The sequence below is a fragment of the Mesoplodon densirostris genome, chromosome 9 (assembly GCF_025265405.1).
Source record: "Mesoplodon densirostris isolate mMesDen1 chromosome 9, mMesDen1 primary haplotype, whole genome shotgun sequence".
Lineage (NCBI taxonomy): Eukaryota > Metazoa > Chordata > Mammalia > Artiodactyla > Ziphiidae > Mesoplodon > Mesoplodon densirostris.
In genome coordinates, this window is record NC_082669.1 from 85,910,646 (window position 1) to 85,931,112 (window position 20,467).

Consider the following 20,467-nt stretch of genomic DNA (forward strand, 5'->3'; position numbering starts at 1 on the left):
AAACCAAATAAATTCTAAAAACAAACAAACAAACAAACCCCAGTGCTCCCAGTAAATGATGGAGCAGGAACATGGCGTTGCCATTAAATGGACTCCTTCGCAGTTTCAACGTGTGAAGGCTTCCTCTGTACTTCAATGCGTCTTCAAATTCTGATCCTTTCTCCCACTTGATTCCTGCATGCTGCTTCAAAAACCAGTGAGTTTTGCAGAAGGAGAAAACACTTTAACTGTATATCCTAAGCTTAAATACCATCAGAAGTGCCAGATCCTGGCTCACTAAATCCTTTGAAATACATTATTGTAAATATTATGGCCGATCAACATCTCTACAGGACAACTGCATTACAACAGTTCTATAGCAAGAGACAGGAATACAATCAGTGTAGTGTCATATAATATGAGGAACTATATAGGTAAATTCACCTATGGCATCGCCCAATCAGTGGTCAAGTGCTTTAGAATCATTTTCACTTCAGTAGATAATAAATCCAATTTATCCCAGTTATAAGGAAAAAAGTTTACTTTTTATAAGGAGTATCAAACCCCCCTACCTAGCGAGGTGAGCAGGGGGAATCAATTACCAGAGAAATGCAAAAATATATACAAAGGGGAAATGCAAGGGAAATCCATTATGACACTGGTGTTGGGGGCAAAATAATTCATATTATAGCCCCAGGCCATTATGGCAAAATACATCTGCATCACTAGGTACAAGAGAAAATGGTGTAGCCCACAAAATAGGTAAAAATCTATTACAATGAATAATACCTAACATTTGACATAGCAGTGCTATTTCCAGGTTCTAGTTATTAAACCCAGAGTGAAAGTGGTTTACTGATCTGTTTACAGCATTCTAAAGACAAGGATTAAAACTGCTGTTTTGTTCTGACATAAGAAACAGCTATGGAAAGAATTTAGTCCACTGCCTGCTACGTAGGCACTCAGCAATGACAGTTGCCAAGTTCACTGATGTGACCTTTCCTTCCCCATTTCACACACAGATTCTAACTATCCTTTAAAGAACATCTGTTGAAAATTCTCTCAAGACCACAAGCACACTGTGTTAAATGTTTGATGTTCACATTAACAAGAGACATTACATGCGAATTTCTTACACATGAGGGTAAGTCAGGTCTAAGATTGACAATGATGAACAAAGTGGAAGAAAAGGAGGGAAAGAAAAGAAAGGAGAAAGCAACGAGAGTGCAGAGGAAGGATGGAAAGAACAATGTTGGTGTCGGTGTGAAGAGCAAATAACAAATTCCTCAAGTGTTGGGTCTATCACGGAACACGTACCCCACATGAATCTGCTGAAAGTACACAGAACTGTAATAACCTGAGAACCCTGGGCCTGGGGACTGCCAGCATTACCAGATGCATTCATTTCCATTGCTCCAATGATTCCAACAGGTAACCAGAGAAAGTCAGTCTAGCCACCCCTATAAGCTGCCAGCCCCTCGTGGCAGAGATGCCAACAGTGGCCAGTCTGAGAATGACAGCTTATTCTGGCTTAGGAATCCTACCAGATGTGGCTCCCATGGGGTCCTCAGTGTCCTGTCTCTTCAGTGTGAGCTGTGGACCTTCAGGAAAGGACTCTACTCTGAAGATAAACTCAGAAAGATATGTGAAACAGTGTTCCTGCGAAATCCTTCAGCAGCCTTGGTGCTATGCAAGTCCTTCAAAGAGCAGCTCTTGGGAGTAATTTCATCAAAACACCTCTCCATGGTTGGGTATATATATAAAAAAAAGCCTGTATGTACCAAGCAAGGCATCACCCCCATCTGGCCATCTGCCTAGTTTGTGCTGTGTCTCAGTTCTCCCTGGCCTTCGAGGAATGTCCTTCCTCCTTTAAATAGTCTTCTTCGGCATTGCAGTTAGAATCAACTACTGCCCTCCTGCCAGTCTCTGGATTCCAGTATTGTTAGCACTGAGCAACTCACGAAATTCCTATTAATAAAGCTCTCTCTAGGGTTGCACAAGGAATCAAATCCCTGTGTCAGCCCTGGAGAGTTCAAAGACCTTTGTTAAAATTACACATGCTAAATTGTAATAGTGAGTTCTGGGCTAAAACTTGTAATTTTCTATATTTTCCAAAGCGATTTGGGATGAAAATTTTCAGGATTATGTTCCCATTATTTTGTATGACTGGGATAAAACTGTCCAGTTTTTCAGATTAACACATAATACTTACATTATTTAAAAGATAATAATTATTCATTTACTCAAATATTTGAGGGTCCGGCACTGTGCTGCATCCTGGGAATACAGTGAACAAAACAAACAAGCCCAATATGTCATAATAACTTCTACATTGTGGTACTTATCTACAAAATAATGACATAGTTAAACTGTATTATGTAACTACTAGGGAGTAGGGTGGGACACATGGGAAATAAATACACTATTACTAAATATAGGAATTCTCCATTTAAGTCTTTCTATACATTATGAACATGTAACAATTATGATAAGCAATACTGGGCACTGAAATATCTCCTATTCACTTAAGGAGTGCTAGCATTTTACCTTTAAAATTTCTATCATTATATATATGCAGATCACATAAGATGTACTCATGGCTGAACAGAACTATTTGTCAAAATACTAAAATTCTATACAGCAAAATTTTCATGCCAAGAATGAAGAAAACAGCACAATGACTTCAAAATTAGTATACTGTACTATAAATATCAAAAGCTAAATTTTGTTCTTCCTGGTATATAAAAGGTAATTTATATTTTTCAAACTTCATTGATAGTTTCTGTAATATAAGGAATGTGTAAATATGTTAACAATTTTCTTACCAAAATAAAGCCATATATATATATATATATATATAAATTTAGGGAATAAAGTTTGTCCTTGGTTGGGAATTCCCTGACGGTCCAGAGGTTAAGACCTGGCACCTTTCACTGCGGGGGCCTGGGTTCGATCCCTGGTCGGGGAACTAAGATCCCATAAGCTGCACGTTGTGGCCAAAAAAATAAAAAGCAAAGTTCATCCTTGGTTTAACATTCATGTGCATACAGAAATAAACATTTATACTCACAGGAGTAACACACACTGACAAAAAGTTACATTTAGCAAAGGTGAAAAATGGGGGGAAAAATCCTGCTAGTACTTTTTTTCTGTCTCTGAGACTGGACAAAGAATGTAGAAAACTACCGAAGTAACAAAAAAAAAAAAAGACACAAAAACCACACTTCAGACAAACTGCTTGTTAGTACTTAGGACCTGATTTCACAGACAGGTTTAATCCACTTCCTCAAAGGTCATGCTGTCAAGGTGGAGGATGAACGTCTGCTGCTACTGAATTAGACGGGCCATCGTTCTGAGAAGTAGGGTATTCCTCCTCCACGTGGGTCACTTTATTTGACCTTCCTGCAGGAGGCAGTTCATTATTTGTGCCCTCTTCACGAGGTGATAGGATACCAGGCAATTCATTCAACATTAGAACTTGCAAAGATTCTGTTCCATCTTCAACATCCACCTGAATCTCCAAAGCTTTAAGAATGTCACATTTGCACATGGGGCATGTCCCATGGGCTAGAATCCAGGGGTCAATGCAGTTCTTGTGGAAAAAATGTTTACAGGTCAGAATACGAACTGTATCATTAGGCTTACAGAGTTCAAAGCAAACTACACAGCTATCTCCATTTGGACTTACTTCCTTGTCCCCCTCTTTAAGTACCCGAAGTTGAAGCTGGCCACATGCTTTCCTGAGATCAGTTGTTAACCGCTGCCATCTCCTGTTCTGAATCCTTGCTACCCAAAGTCTTCGAATATGATAAAAGATGAAATACACTAGTGTAGCGGTTGTGACGATCACAAAAGCGACAAAATAGTGATTCATCCAGATGATGTGTTTTCTTCCCACCTCAATCATGACTGTAACGTGAACTCCCTTCTGAATTAAACGCAAAATCTCCATGCCTTTCAAGTTACCAATCATCACCACAACGATGTCTTCAAACGTCTGATGAGACATGGGAAAAACCTGATTGCCAGTTCCTTGCAAGTTATAGATGATCACTCCGCTGGCTCCCTTCTCCACGGCCACCTTGATCTTCTGCGTGAAGGTACAGCCTCCCCGTTCAACAAGTGCGAGCCATGTCTCCGAGTTCTTCGATGTGCTGAAACCGGTACTGGGGTTACATGCATTTTGCCTTTTTCCCTCTGGAGGCACGATAACTCCCGCCACTCTCTTCAGAGCAGAGCTTCTTCCAAACACTCCAGTCTCCCCCAACTCTGACAACACGTGATTCCCAACGTGAAATGATATGTTCATGTAAGCGGTCCAAACAGCGCTGGCTCTGCAACAGTGCTGGCTAAGCAGCCAAAGGAAACTGAATTTCATGAGCCAGGAAGAGGCAGTGTTGTTTCTCCGAGTGCCAGTCTTGAGTAGACGCATCTCTCTCTTAGTGACTGAAGGACTAACCCAACAAAAAGATGTGGCTTCTACATCTGCTGACAATCAACATAAAATATTAAAATGAAAAAAACCTTCTGGATGAAAACAAGTTCCACTGTCTTCCAGCATGTTTTTGTAAGAAATTCTTAAAGATGTCTTATGAGTTTCAGATGTTTTTTTGAGAGAAAGAGAAAAACTTTAGATTGAAAAAAAAAAATCCCAGTCTCACTACTGTAACTCTACATACTGCTTACTGTTGGGTGGCATGATTATGACATAAAAGACAACACGGCCAATTAGGTAAGAGCTTAGAGCATGCTGCACATTTATTGGCTTGGCTGTTTCAAATGTTGCTATGGGTAATTTCAGTGTTGTTACAGGATGGATTCAATCCTTGAGCTACTACATGTAATGTTACCTGGTATCACGTTAAAGTAAAGAATATTAAAAATTATATAATGCAACGCATTTTAAAACCTGAAAGTATATGCAAGAAAGGCCATACGATTAACACTCTCCTTCACAATCAATGAAGTAAATATCTGTATCAAAATGGCAAGTTTTAAAACCATGAATGGGGCTTCCCCGGTGGCGCAGTGGTTGAGAGTCCGCCTGGCGATGCAGGGGACATGGGTTCGTGCCCGGTCCGGGAAGATCCCACATGCTGCGGAGCGGCTGGGCCCGTGAGCCATGGCCGCTGAGCCTGCGCGTCCGGAGCCTGTGCTCCGCAACGGGAGAGGCCACAACAGTGAGAGGCCCGCGTATCGCAAAAAAACAACAACAACAACAAAAAAAACATGAATGATAATGAAAAATTAGCACTATGACCAGATATGGGATAAAAGTGGTAAGTAACACTGTTTTTAACTCACATTTGGTCACAGTGCAAATTTATCTATCATGTAAATTTTTGAACTGAATTTATTTAATAAAGCTTGCTCAGAAATTTGTTGGACAGGTTTGGTTTTGAGTTAACTTTTAAACGTAGGGCATCCCGTTAAACTGCTTCAGCCTCACTACCCTCACTCTTACGTTGATTATCCATAGGGATGACAGCAGTAAAGACAGGAAAGACTGATCTCATTTCTCTGCAGACCTTGACATCTGTTAGTAATCTCACAGTAGTTTGAGGGAAGAGGAGGACGGGTGTAGGGGGAAAGATTAAATATAGCAATATTAGTTTAGCACAATTTACTTTGAACAAAAATATAGCTATAGATTTTAAAAAGAAAAACTCCAAGGTCCTCACTTAAATTTAACCACTGACAGCAGTGATTGTTAAAGGTCATAGATGCTTTTAACAAAATGTTTGCCCAAATCAACAAACATCGTTGGTGGAAGACCCCGCCTACACTGTCAGTTCTGCCTATATGCTTGCTACACTTCGGCCAATGGCACAATATGACTTCAAAGCCAAAGAATGACATGTGAACTAACAAATACGGGCAGTCACTGGCACTGCCATTCACTTTCTCAGGGGTATCTCTCAGCGGTTCTTATTCACCAACTAGGAAACCAAAGCCAAGGATTTTGACCTTGGACATAAATGTCTCTGACCTCTATGCATAGGGTACTAAGAGAGACTTTAGGTTGGGTCTCACCAGGACTACGGGAGCTAGTGTATTCTTATGAAATATCAGTCAACAACATGCCAGCTCAAAGTAGAAAAGAGGAAGGAGAAATGGTCCCTAAAGGCCCAACAAAAAGTGGCATTAAAAGAAAAGAACGTTGATGTGACACCTTCGGCTCACAGTGGTCGATTTTCTTTCCCAAAGGCCATTAATCTGATGTCCACACACCCACTCTTTAAAAAAGACAGTGAGGCACACAGTGTGCTGACTCACAAATTGCCATTTGAGTTGGACATCAATGCTTTAGCATATTATCCAGAGAGATTTTCATCAAAACAACAAAACCCACATCTTCAGGCCTCTCATTGTTATACAGGTGTGTATCTACCAGAAAAAAGGAAGAGGCAAAATAAGGCAAGAGATACAATTTGGAAAGGCAAATGAACAAAATTGCAGTTATGCTCTAGGTCTATATTATCAAAATGTCCCAAATAGACACATACCACCATCTTAAGAGGAGCATTTACTAGAGTCAATTCTAGAAGGAAAATTTGCAACCATAGCCGATTCACTATGCTAGGATTTAAAGGGCTCTGGCAAACAAGGTGATTTTTTTTTTATAATGCTGCCCTAAATTAGGCCTATAGTAATTTAAAATATTTTTAGTTACATAGCCAGAAGTGTTACCATCTAAAATAATTATTTGGAACACATTACCTACCCAGTCAATAGCTTTGGCAACCAGATTTTCTGGGTATTAATAAAATTAACCACGGAAAATTAAATCAAGATCTAAACCTATAATGAAGTTTACTGAACAGAAGTATTATTAGATATCAAAAAGTAAACATATGGAAGCAAAGTATAAAAATTAGTATAAAGAAACTTTAAAATATTATGACTAATTCTCTGTGGCATCAATGTCACAATCATTGTAATTTGAAAATCAAGACTAATTTGCTTTTAATGTATACTAATGTCCTTATTTAGATAAAGGCAAAAATGTATAACAAAACACTAGAAAAACAACACGTTCAAATAGATGCACACGATATGGAGTTTTATTTTTAAAGCACACAAATGTCACCCTCTTTAGTACTTGCGTAGACAAGCTGCAGTTGAATTTTCTCTCTACATAATGTGCTAAAAGAGAATTCATCTTAATTGTAACCTTTGGTAAGACTCAGTTACATCTTCAGGAGATTCTCTGGGTTTCTTAAGTTTTCAGAATGTCACACTTGCAGATGGGGCATGTCCTATGGGCTAAAAGCCAGGGGTCGATGCATGCCTTATGGAAAAAATGTTTGCAAGTTAAAATACGTACTACATCTTGAGGCTTGTATATGTCAAAGCAAACAACACAACTGTCTTCATCTGGATCTAGTTCCTTATCCCCTTCTTTGAGCACTTGCAGTTGAAGCTGTCCAATAGCTTTCTTCACATCTGCCTTTATCTGTCTTTGCCTCCTGGTGGAAGAATTGGGCACTCGAGGTCTCCAGGTACAGTACAGGAACAGGTAGGCCACTGTGGCAGCCAGACAGGTAAACAGAGATATGACATAATGGCTCAGCCAGGGCACGTGCATTCTCCCCACTTCAATGATGATCGTCACATAGACTCCTTTCTGAATCAAATGCAAAAGTTCCATGCCTTTCAGGTTGCCTATCATCACTGCGACTATATTTTCCGTTCCCTGGTGAGACATGGGAAATGCTGTGTTGCCCGTACCTGGAGAGTTATAGATGATCACCCCATTTGCTCCCTTCTCTGCTGCCATGTTGATTTTGTGTGTGAAAGAACAGCCTCCTCGTTCAATGAGGGCCAGCCAAGAGTCTGCTCGCTCAGGCCTGCTGAAATTGGTCATAGGATTACAAGCGTGCTGAGTCCATCCTTCAGGAATTACCACCACACCAGACACCGTTTCCAGAGGAGAATGATACCCGAACACTCCATTCTCTCCTGATTCTGATATAATCCGATTTCCCACCTGAACTGTTATATTCAGGTGGGCTGCCCCAGTGGCTTTTCCTTTTGAGTCAGGAAGGCTAAGTAGTAGAAAGATGCTAAGCCTCAACAGTCGAGATGAAACAGAACTATGAATTGAAGGAGTAATTCTAAGTAGGCTCATTCTTCCATTTGCTATTAACGGACAAACATGAAGAAAAAAAAAAACATCCGTTGTAAAAGAAAGTAAAGAAGCTATCTTCAAGTGCTGGCAGTAGATAATTAAAGCACGTAAATGGAAAAGGCCTGCGTGGATCAAAGATATCTTGCTCCTTCCAGCATTTTTATTTTTGGTAGATTATCTTTCTCATAATGAAACAGAATAACAAGATTTGTTATTAGTACAATGTTATTTCAAGAAAATTGTGACTTCCTAATGGGGAAATTGTGACATCAGAGGTAGTTAAGCCAATCCAAGAGTTTATATTAGTGCACTGCATACTGAAATCCTATTGGCCAAAAAGCTAGGCAGCAATGACTCATGATATGTACTAATCTGAATAAACTCTAAAGCAAAAAAAATAAATTTTTTTTTAAATAGTTTGAGTTTCTTTTCTACTTCTGGATAGGCTGAAAAGCTGCCTAAACACTTTTTGCTCATTGTTTTCCTATCTATAAGGCAAAAGAGAAATCATTCATGTATGAGTGTTATGTCCCTGTCCAGTCACCAGTTCTCAGATATGGTTCTGTGCTCCCCAATATGCCATTCTATGGGAAGCAGGAACAAATCATTCCCTCTCTCTTGCAACATTAAATGCTTATCCCAGGCCTAAAGAGGGTAATGTAATATAAACTTATACTGTTAGTCTGATATATCACCATCTTGCAAGGTGAATTCAACTTTATTCACTAAAATCACTACCAAGAACCTATACTATGTGCTGGGCAAGTACTAAGTATGGGTCATATGTTGGAGAAGACACATACACCTACTTTGTGGAGATGATCTGGTGAGGGCAGATTTTAAACAAAAACACAAATGTGTAACTGCAAGTTGTGATAAGAGCTCTGAAAGGAAAACAGAGTATTAAAAGAAAGAACAGGGCCTCCCTGGTGGCGCAGTGGTTAAGAGTCCGCCTGCCGATGCAGGGGATACGGGTTCGTGCCCCGGTCTGGGAGGATCCCATATGCCGCGGAGCGGCTGGGCCCGTGAGCCATGGCCGCTGGGCCTGCGCATCCGGAGCCTGTGCTCCGCAACGGGAGAGGCCACAACAGTGAGAGGCCCACATACCGCAAAAAGAAAAAAAAAAAAGAAAGAACAAATGTAAAGGGGACCCAAACTTTGATTCGAGGCCAGAGGCCCAGGGCATTGTTCTCTAAGAAAGTGATAGTCAGTCTGAAAAGATACATCAGAATTATCCCAGCAAAGTATGAGCTGAGAAGATTCCGGGCAGAGGAATCGGCAATTTCAAGACCCTAAGATAGCAAGGAACATGGCAAGTTAAAGGATCTGAAGGAACATGAGTTCGGCAAAGCAAGAGAGGCAAAAGTTAAGGTGATGAGGGAAGGCAAGGCCAACAGCAGTCAGAGGTTCAGGATCATGAACCATAGACCAAGGATTGTGGCTTATGTCCCAAGGACCAGAGAAACACACTGAAGGGTTTCAACCTGGGGAGGTGACTTCAGTGTTTCAAAACGTTCACGTTTTTAAAAGTGCACTTTGGCTTCCTGAAGTGGAAAATGGATTGGAGGAAGAGGAGAATAAATTGATGAGTGTCTTCTTTTAGGCAAAAGAAGACAGTGGCTGGGACTCTTGAAATAGCAGTAAGGATGCAGAGACAGACAAATCAAGTTACTTTAAAGGTTGAATTAACATACGTGGTAACCGGAAGGGTAGTAGTGGGCAGAGCAAAGGATGACCACAGCTATCACAAGTCACTCCGTTACTTAGTTGATGCAAACTGTAGAATCTTTACTGCTTTAAAGTTGCTTTAATGCTTGTTTGCGTTTATTTTAAATCTTCTCCTGACTTCACTCAAGGAGTCAATAAATTGGCAACACTCATTCAAACATTATTTACTGTATACAGGACACATGCTATGCATGTCAGAAAAAAAAGACAGCCTCCATTTGCTTGTGTGTGAAAAAGACAGCAACATTTAAATCAGAGGCATGTTAAGAATTCTGTCATTTTCACAAAAGGAATTACTGTACTCCCTGGTCTGTAATATTTTAGTTAACATTTGCTGTTAAAAATAAAATTGGAACCAATCAACTTGCCCCATGCACAGAATTTTATGCAGGCAACATTTCAGTTCACATCTGAAATGTCTTTACATGTAGACTTTTCCCAAGTTCAAACAGAGTGTGAAATCCTGGCTTATTTATTAGCAAAGTGAAGCCTTACCACGAAGACAGTTATTATCATCATATCAGAGGCTGTTTGTTAAATATACGATTATTTAACATTTGAAGATAGAATTACATTAGTTTTTAAATCCTAACTTTGCTTTTTTAGTTTGCTGATTTTCAAGGTTGAAGGAGTTTAAGCGGTAACTATATGTTAGCTCAAAACATCTCAAATCGAAAGGTTCTTCATATGGTTGAAAAGACCAGTTTGAAAAACTTAGTAATTCATTGTATTTTCTCACCATATGAGGAAGTGGTTAAGGCGATGGCAGTTAGAACTTCCCCCCTCTCTTTCGCCTGAGTCTTAGGACAAACGCACCTACAAAAAACAATCCTTTATCTCTAACGTAGTGGTTCTCAAGTGGGGGATACTTTTACCTCCCAAGAAATATTTGGCTATTTCTGGAGACATTTTTGATTGTCACAATGGGGGAGTACTACTGGCATCTAGTGGGTAGAGGTAAGGGACACTGATAAATATTCTATAATGCACGAAACAGCCCTGTGCGATAAGTAATTTTCTGACCCAAAATGTTGATAATAGCCTTGGGAGGGAGGAATCGTCCCAAAACTCACTTGTCCCTGAGAAATGAGGCCTGAGCTCTTATCACAAAGTTTATAATTGGCAAAACATCCATCAAGGAGGATTCCTCAACCAGTCTCTGCTTCCTGTTTTCTTTGAAATAGAAACAGTGGACACCTGCACAAGTGCCTATTAGTCCATGAAGCCTGATTAAAAATTGCATCCATTTGATCAGGACCGGATCCAAGAGTCTTCTATGCTGGGGCCAGGATGTCTGAACAGGAAAGCAGGGAAGTGGGCAGTGGGGGTGGGAGAAGGAGTGGAAAATGGATAACTGATGTTACTCTAATCTGTGACTTTTAGACCATTTATTCAATATATAGACTTTCTATCTTTATAACAGCCAAGTATTAAAGAGGTCTTCATTAGCCTACCTGCCAGGTTCAACCAAAGCAGACTGAAATATACTAAGGTTGGCTGATCACATTCAAAAATGCCTGCCTGTTCCACCTTGCCACTCTGCCTCTTTAAGGACAGTGTGTTGATTTTTCTCTTATATATTTTTTATATTATATATATTTTTAATAATAATATATTTTATATTATATTTCTTATATTTTTCTCTCGATTTTTAAAATATTTATATTTATATTTTTTATATTATATTTCTTATATTATATTTTTCTCTTGATTTTTCTCCCATTTCATTATCCCCCAAGGTGGCTACTGCTGTTCCAGGCAGACCACATTCAGAAGCACAAAGAGCCTTTTCTTCTTCCGTCTCTCTATATAAGAGCAAGGCAATTTTCTTTTCCAGAAACCTACTAGACTTCCTTCAATGTCTCTCTGGCTAGCAGTGCTTTAGAGACCCATGCTTAATGGAACCCCTGGAAATCAGAGTAGAATTATCATGATCAGCTAAGGTTAACCACGATTTATCCTGCTATGGAAAACCCCTTCCCTGACTGAGCACATGGCAGGAGGGAACATGAAGGTAATCAGTGCCCTGCCCCCAAAGGGAAAAGGTATGAACTGGAAGGTGAGTAGGTAAACAAAGTTCCTGAGGTTTACCCAAAGGAATGATACTTAAATAACCATTAACCACAACAAACACATAATATTCACTATACAGAAGGTACTGATATGAGCCGGAGCCTATGTTACCAGGGACACAGCACGGCCCTGCTCTCAGGGGTCATCATCTAGGTAGAAGGAGTTATACACCAATTAGGTACATGCATATATATATCTTAACTTCTAGGTTCTAATTAAAATTCAAGAAGGTTATCAATTTCATTAACTTGGCGGGGGTGGGGGTGGGAATCAGCTGATCTCTATCCCTCCGCTACTCATCAACCTCTGTTAAGAATGCTCAAACGTCCAGAAATCTCTACTTTGAGAAGAAAAATAGCCCAAAACTATCTGGGCAATGCTTTGTAATGTATCTATCTCTAAATGCAGGGAATACTGAAGAGACTTCAGTAAATTACCTCACAAGTCACCATATCCAGAGCTATGATATTATTAGAGATCTCTAAGAATCCACAAAACACACTGGATTTGCATTTATTCTTAAGAAAACAACTGTATAGGGTTTCTGTGAGTAATTAAACGCATCATAATGGGCTTTGACAGGAAGAGAATACTGATTCTAAGTAGTTTACTGAGAACAACAAAATAGCAAGTAATGCTAATGATAAGTACTCTCTGAAAGAGATATCTTTATTTCTAAAGATTTTTAAAGGCAAAACTTACTTTAAAACGTTATTATTTTCTATTGCAAATCTGTAAATCCTTATAAAAATTTCTTCTAAATTTCTCCCGTAAATTAGTCTCTACTCCCACATATTCTCCCAGACATATGCGATAAAAAAATAATTCTCCACATACAAATACACTTTTTCCACTTAATATTTCTGAACCCAGGAAAAGTGTTCTGAATATGCTAAAATGAAATACAGGAAATTAAAAAACTAATATATGAATCTTTGAATTACTTTCACAACCACATACTATACTAGAGGCAGGTACAGATGTGTAAAAGTCACAAAATTTACTCAGGCTCCTATTCATTATTCTTTATATTAACCAATAAAATAACTTTCAATATCACTAAAATCTCTGGTAACTAAGTATACTAGAAAGAAAAAATAGCCAAGACAGACATTTTAAATCACCGTATCACTAGCCACGATTTCTTCGCTATGTAAGCCAGGATTACTATTCTTCTCTATTTATCTGCACGCCTCTAACAGTGGGATGCATGATGAAAGGGTAACTTGTGTAAGAGTTCCAGAAGTCCAAAGCTCCAAGAAGCCTTTGCAACATTAAAGAAGGGGAATCTCACTGATGGTTCTCAAACACCTAACACAGCACCTGGCTCAAAGAAGTCTGTCTGAATGAATGACTAATATGATCAGGTTAACCACACTTGAATGCTTTCCACTGCTTTAGTTTGGCCTTCATAATCTTTCCACAATCTAGAGTTTTGCAACAGCATCTAATCTTCCATCAATGTTTTGCTCACCTTGAATTCATTGTTGCCAGAGCAACCTACAGAAAAAAATGAAATTTACAATGGCATTCCTGTTTGCCTAAAACCTTAGATGGCTCCCTCTATCCAAAGGGTAACACCCAAGCTTCTAAAAATGCAAATATAAGCCTCTCCAACCTGGTCCTCTTTCCTTCAATCCAGCCTCATTTTCTACTGTTATCAGTCCTGAAATGTATGCTTCTTCAATTCAAAGGGCTTATAGTTTCCTGTGCTCCTATTGCAGCAGTCACTATATAAGACCTTAGACAGGCTTTGTTCCTTTTACAAAACTCTGTCCCAACGGTAGGAACACTAATCACAAAATGGCCCAATTACTTCCCTCCCAGTGATGCCCTCTGCAATGTGACTTAGCAGGTCCTTCCATCAGGAGGTGGGATTTACCTCTATACCCCTTGATTTCGGATGGCCTGATAACTCAAGCTGGTGAACAGACTGACATGGACGTGATGATGTGCGAGTTCTGAGCCTAAGCCTCAGGAGGCCTTGCACTCCTCCCCTCACTCTTGGGACCCCACTGTCCTCCAACAAATAAGGCCAGCCTGACAGAGAAGGACACAGGTGCCCCAGATGAGGCTACCCTAAGTCAACTTACAGATGGGCAAACATTTGCGAGCACCCAAGATGAGCAGAGATGTCTCCATAATCCCGAGGTGACCACACATTCAAGACTCAGTACAGCTGAGACCTCAGTTGCTTAGCCTATCTAGACTCCTGAGCAATGACAGATACTGACCTTTTAAAAAAGTAGTTTATAAAAGAATACTGCCCTTATATACAGTGAGTTTTTATACAGCAGCTGATATAGTTCCCTCTACAAAATGATCTACTCTATTAATCTCCAGCTCTGGGACTAAATCTTATTCTCATTCTTTCAATACCCAGTTTCCAGCACATCGTAAGTTCTCAATGAAGCTTAATTAAATTGATAGCGTCTTATCCTCCAAATTCTAACCTGTAATATTACTCATGCAATAATGCATCTACTTAATTTTATCTTTGTAAGGGTGATCATTTTAGTTAGAGCAACAGTTAAATATACATAATAAGTTTAACCTTTAATTCTTCCACAGATTTAATACTCATAAAGCTGAATTTCTTATAGCTGTACCTGAATGCTAATAAGATAAATGAGCACTTGGAATATGACCAAATTCTCTTAAACTTTAATGGGTATAAATCAAACTACATAAATTACACTCTCTTCCACATTCTGAATTCAAGTCAAGGTCTACAAAACTTTAACACTAAATTGAAAACAACTTTTTCTTCTCATTCAATCTGCCAAGTTAGAAGACAGAATGGCAATCAACAGAGTAGAAAAACATTACTAGTAGTTTGGAAAGTAATGGGGGAAAACCTCACACCACAGCCTGTGCACTACGAGGATAGAGAAAGTAGCTGAACATTCTTCAGCAAACACAAGATTAAAGATTAAGGACGGTAACTGGTGGTATTGTTATCTTTCTTTGAGCCTAGGACAAAATACATCTTAATATTAACTCAATCATTTAGACGGGATTTTTGTTCAAAAGGGTGGGGAAAAGGCAATATACTCAAAACAGGAAAAAAAAATAAATAAAAGCAGAATCTTTTTAATAACTACCAGAACTTGCCCTGTTCTCTGAACAGACTATTTTGCTCCTGTAGTTAAGAACCACCAAGGATGAGGAGCCTGCTTCTGGAGCCCTGTCATTTCAAAGTTGCCCTAAAACCCTTAGATTCTAGACCTTCTTAAGCCACAATCGGGGTCATTGAAGGTTTTTATAAGCTTTGTCTTCCTAACACCAGTCCCCTGGAGTATGGTTAACTCTGCTCTTAGCAGTCAGAAATAGCAGGGCAGTGGCAATTAACATTTTCCCACTTAGATCCCTTATGTTTTTCTGATTCACAGGTCAAAAAACCTTACTCATTTATTAGGTAATTTAATCCCTCCTTGGAAGCAGCAGAGAAGAAAAAAACAGGAATATGGAGTCATCACACTAGCAGAAACTGTACTGAAGCACAAAGTTATGTGCAACAGACCTGCCATGAAACCCAGTCTCTGCCATGTGCTAGCTGTGTGACGTAAGTCACAGTGAGCCTCAGTTTTCTCATTTGTAAGATGGGGAAGTAAATGACTGCCTCTCTGGTACACAGTGAGTATCAGATGACCTATTTCACATCTCTTTGTAATTCACTAAGCACACAGCTAGCGTGGCAGGGGCTCAGTAAAGGGGCCCTTTCCCCCTTCCAATTTTATGAAGGCTCTTTCCTGTTTTCCACTTAATATTTTCTCATCCTTCAAGGCTGATCCTCATCTCCCTTTTGCAATCATCCCAGTCAAAACAACGTGCTCCTATTTTTTTGTATCTATTTGACAGTCATTTAATTTTGCCATATATTATAAAGTGTAGTTAGATGCTTATATGTCTGGTTATACTTTTGTTTGATTTAGAATGTCTTGGAAGAAGCAGTGTCATCTTGTTTCTGTAAATCCTGTTTCCTCCCCTTGTCCCCAGCACAATAAAATTTGCTCAGGGTCCCCAACAAATGTGTGACTTTTCAAGCACTTATTCTTCAAAATATTAAGACATATCAGCAGCTCTTGGCAACCTCTGCATTATACAGTCATCTATTAAAAAAAAAAATAGAACAGGCAATGATTTGACATGTCATCCCTCAGCTAAGAATTACTTTGACAACAGTTGTCCAGAAAAAGGCTTATTTAATATCACAGGATCAGAGGCCATGGGTCTCACATTTTCTCTCTAAAAGTCAAGAATTCCATCCACATCTCTGTATCTGAAAAATGATATAAAAATTGAGTAATATATAGCCATAAACTAACAACTATTTCTAATATATAAGCAGCTAGGCTCTACAAAATTTTAAATGCTCCTTTAATTATCTTTTATATATCAAGATATATATATATATATATATATATACACACACACACACCTATATAGATATGTATCAAGTCATAAGCCAAATAGTCATTATCCAGAGAAAAGTATCAGAATAATTTTGTTCATTTCAGTGCCTCAAAGAAAGCCCTATCATCATAGGAGCAATAATAGTTAAACAACTAACTTTCTCAACAACCCATGAGGCCTTCTATTCCCAGCCCAAGACACACTCAAATCCCGCAACCCCTAGAAACCATCTGACTAACCAGGTACAAATCATGTTCTTTCTACTGTGAACTGTCTCTAATTTTTTATCATTAAAAAAACTTGTACTTATAGTTTAGAGTAAAAACAGGATATATCATATATATACATTTTAAAATAAAAATAAATCAAGTACTATGTACATTTTTAAGAAAAACATACTATTCTTCATTTTTCCACATCCCTTCTTAGGAAATTATATACTACCTGGTGATATTTTTCTGCAGGTGTTGAAACATTAATTTACTTTTCATTCTAATAAAGGCTTTTTTGATTCTCAATTATAAGTTCTTTGAGGGCAGGATTTTGTTATATTCCTTTGTCTTCCTACAGAGCTTAGTATACTGATTTATGTAAAATCAATTACTTATTTGATTTTTCATAATAAAAGTGATTCTCTGACACAAAGAACTTGGCATGTCCTATTTTTCACATACGCTCCAGGAGGGCAATCCAAGAACCACCTACTCAATACCTACATTATTCTTTCACTCATTCATGCAAATATTTATCAAGAACCTACTATGTGCACAGTTCTCAGTGCTGAGGCTAGAGCAGTGGTCAAAAAACCAATTTTCCATATTCATGAATCAATCTTTCTGTGTACCTGGGGATTCAAAGATGAGGTCAAGGTTGTATCTCACCCAAGAACTCTGATGTGATAAATAAGTAATGTGAAGTAAACGGCAGAGCAGTAGGAAAGGATAAATCCTGCCCTAAGATGGAGCAGTTTATTCACACACAGTCCGGATACCCTAAGCTAAGGTACCACATTCACTAGTATGTTTCATGCAGTTTACAATAAAGCAGGCCAAACAGCACATCTGATCGCAAAGCTTCCTTGACTCAGGTTCATGAAGCTCATGGAGCTGTTAAATTTCTATATTTAAAAACAAATCTTTGTTTCGTATCATGTTTCACAGTAGGTCTCATTAGTTTTAACAGGAATAGGAATTATTTAAATTTCACAGGTTTAATTAATCCTGAAGCTAAGCTGCCTGGGTTTGAATTCTGTATTTACACTAGCTCTGCAACCTTGGGCAGCTTACTTGAACTTATATGCCCTGGTTTCTTTACCTGTAAAATAGGGAAATTAGCAGTACCAAACTTTTAGAACTCTTATGAGGATTAAACAAAAAAATGTACAGTATCTAAAGCATTTAGAACACTGTTCGGCTCATACACAGACCGATATATGTTACCACCACTATCATCATCTTTATAGCCTTATTCACTTATTGTACTAGATAAGAGTGATGTCAGGGTCTTTAAGGGACTTTCTCAATCCCTTAATTCTAAGGAAGTCTCTATATTGACATAAAACATTTAGTATCACTTTTCCATATATAACATACATAACTACTGATCTATTGCATAAATGCCTGTTAACATCTGCAGCTAAACAGTAAGTGATTGCCCATTAGAGAAAGCATTTCATGATTCATAAAGGATGCATGATAATAGAGTTGCTTATTATGAATATTATCCTCTTAATGTATATGCCAATTTCAGAAAACAGGTCCTGGGCTTCCCTGGTGGCGCAGTGGTTGAGAGTCCGCCTGCCGATGCAGGGGACACAGGTTCGTGCCCCGTTCCAGGAGGATCTCACATGCCGCGGAGCAGCTGGGCCCGTGAGCCATGGCCACTGAGCCTGCGCGTCCAGAGCCTGTGCTCCGCAACGGGAGAGGCCACGACAGTCAGAGGCCCGCGTACCGCAAAAAAACAAAACAAAACAAAACAGGTCCTTTTTGTTCCTTCACACCCACAGACCTCCCACAAAAACAAGAGCAAAACAAAGTAAAGCTTTTGATTAGCTCTCCTGGCACGATATTTTTCAATACATTGAAAAAGAGCCTTGTTTCACAAAGTAATTGGTACATTAGTAATCCATGTCAAACTGCAAGAAGAACATTCATGTCTCCAATGACTCAAGGTTTAATTTGAGACTTAGGACAAAAAGGTTATCATGTGAGAAAGCAAAAGTGTTTGTAATATCCACATATAACACTAGGTTCTGGGCAAGACCTAGAACTCAATTACTGTTGTCCTAATGTCCATTTGATCGAGATTACACTAACAAAGATTGTGCAGGTGGGAAAACTAAATGACCGATATTCTACATAAATCAAGAGGAAAAGTCATACAGTTAACCCAAAAATACATGCGACAGTCTCTTAACCTACAAGTATATAAAGTGGACATGGAATTTACTGTTCCCACCCTCTCTACAACTTTTGAATTGTTTCTAGACTAGATGTCTTAAATTTTTAACTTGATTTTCTACCTGTCACTTTTCTAAATTTTTGCTTTTCCCATTTCTGTATTTAATATATTTCGAATATATTTGTGCACAATGTGAAGACAGACTCCAGTATTATCTTGAATTCCATATGGGTAGTCAATTATCCTAGCAACGTTTATTCATCAGTCTACTGATACTTTCCGAAAAATATATAATGCCACCTGTAAAGCACATCAAGTTTATATCCATGTGTGAGTTTATTTCTGACCTGCCCCTCTACTAATACCAGTCTATCTCAATTACAATAACTTGGAACGCTGGTAGGGCAAATCGCCCCTTGTCACTCCTCCTCCTTTTCTATATAGTCTTGGCTATTGCTGACCCTTTGCTTTCCCATATAAATTTCAGTATCATCTTATCAAGTGATGTAAAGCAAAACTCTGCTAGGGGGTTGTAATTGTAATGACTTACTGACGAAATTGAGGATAAATGCTATCTTTATGAAATTGACTATTCCCGTTCAAAAACAAGATACATTTCTCTTTTATGTTCTTCAGTAATATTTCATAACATTTCTCCCCAGGGGCCTTTCAGTATTAGGGTGGGATTTGTATTTAAGAGGTACTTTATGTGTTGATGTTTTTGAAAATGAATTATTTTTTCCTACTGCCATTTTCTAGTAAGTTATTGTTATTTAATAAAAGTGCTACAGATTTCCAATATCAAAAAGAACAAACAACCCAATCCAAAAATGGGCAGAAGATCTAAATAGACATTTCTCCAAAGAAGATACACAGACTGCCAACAAACACATGAAAGGATGCTCAACATCATGAATCATTAGAGAAATGCAAATCAAAACCACAATGAGGTATCACCTCACACCAGTCAGAATGGCCATCATCAAAAAATCTACAAACAAAATAAATGCTGGAGAGGGTGTGGAGAAAAGGCAACCCTCTTGCACTGCTGGTGGGAATGTAAATTGATACAGCTACTATGGAGAACAGTATGGAGGTTCCTCAAAAAACTAAAAACAGAACTATCATACGACCCAGCAATACCACTATTGGGCATATACCCTGAGAAAACCGTAATTCAAAGAGTCATGTACCACAATGTTCACTGCAGCTCTATTTACAATAGCCAGGACATGGAAGCAACCTAAGTGTACATCAACAGATGAATGGATAAAGAAGATGTGGCACATATATACAATGGAGTATTACTCAGCCATAAAAAGAAACAAAACTGAGTTATTTGTAGTGAGATGGATGGACCTAGAGACTCTCATAGAGAGTGAAGTAAGTCAGAAAGAGAAAAACAAATACCATATGCTAACCCATATATATGGAATCAAAAAACAAAAACAAAAACAAAAATGGTTCTGAAGAACCTAGGGCTGGGACAGGAATAAAGATGCAGACATAGAGAATGGACTTGAGGACACGGGGAGGGGGAAGGGTAAGCTGGGACGAAGTGACAGAGTGGCATGGACATATATACACTACCAAATGTGAAATAAATAGCTAGTGGGAAGCAGCTGCATAGCACAGGGAGATCAGCTCAGTGCTTTGTGTCCACTTAAAGGGCTGGGATAGGGAGGGCAGGAGGGAGACGCAAGAGGGAGGGGATATGGGGATATATGTATACGTATAGCT

The 20,467-nt window shown here is 38.8% G+C and overlaps 3 protein-coding genes across 4 annotated transcripts in view; all 3 read right to left on the reverse strand.

The window, feature by feature from the left end:
• Positions 1–20,467, reverse strand: part of CADPS2 (calcium dependent secretion activator 2) — a 493,834-nt gene that overhangs the window by 345,184 nt on the left and 128,183 nt on the right. The gene's annotated exons all lie outside the window — the stretch shown is intronic.
• RNF133 (ring finger protein 133) lies at positions 3,281–4,411 on the reverse strand. Its single transcript, XM_060108604.1, has one exon. The coding sequence runs from the start codon at positions 4,409–4,411 to the stop codon at positions 3,281–3,283; it is 1,131 nt and encodes a 376-aa protein (XP_059964587.1).
• On the reverse strand, positions 7,199–8,113 carry RNF148 (ring finger protein 148). Its single transcript, XM_060108615.1, has one exon. The coding sequence runs from the start codon at positions 8,108–8,110 to the stop codon at positions 7,199–7,201; it is 912 nt and encodes a 303-aa protein (XP_059964598.1). The 5' UTR covers positions 8,111–8,113.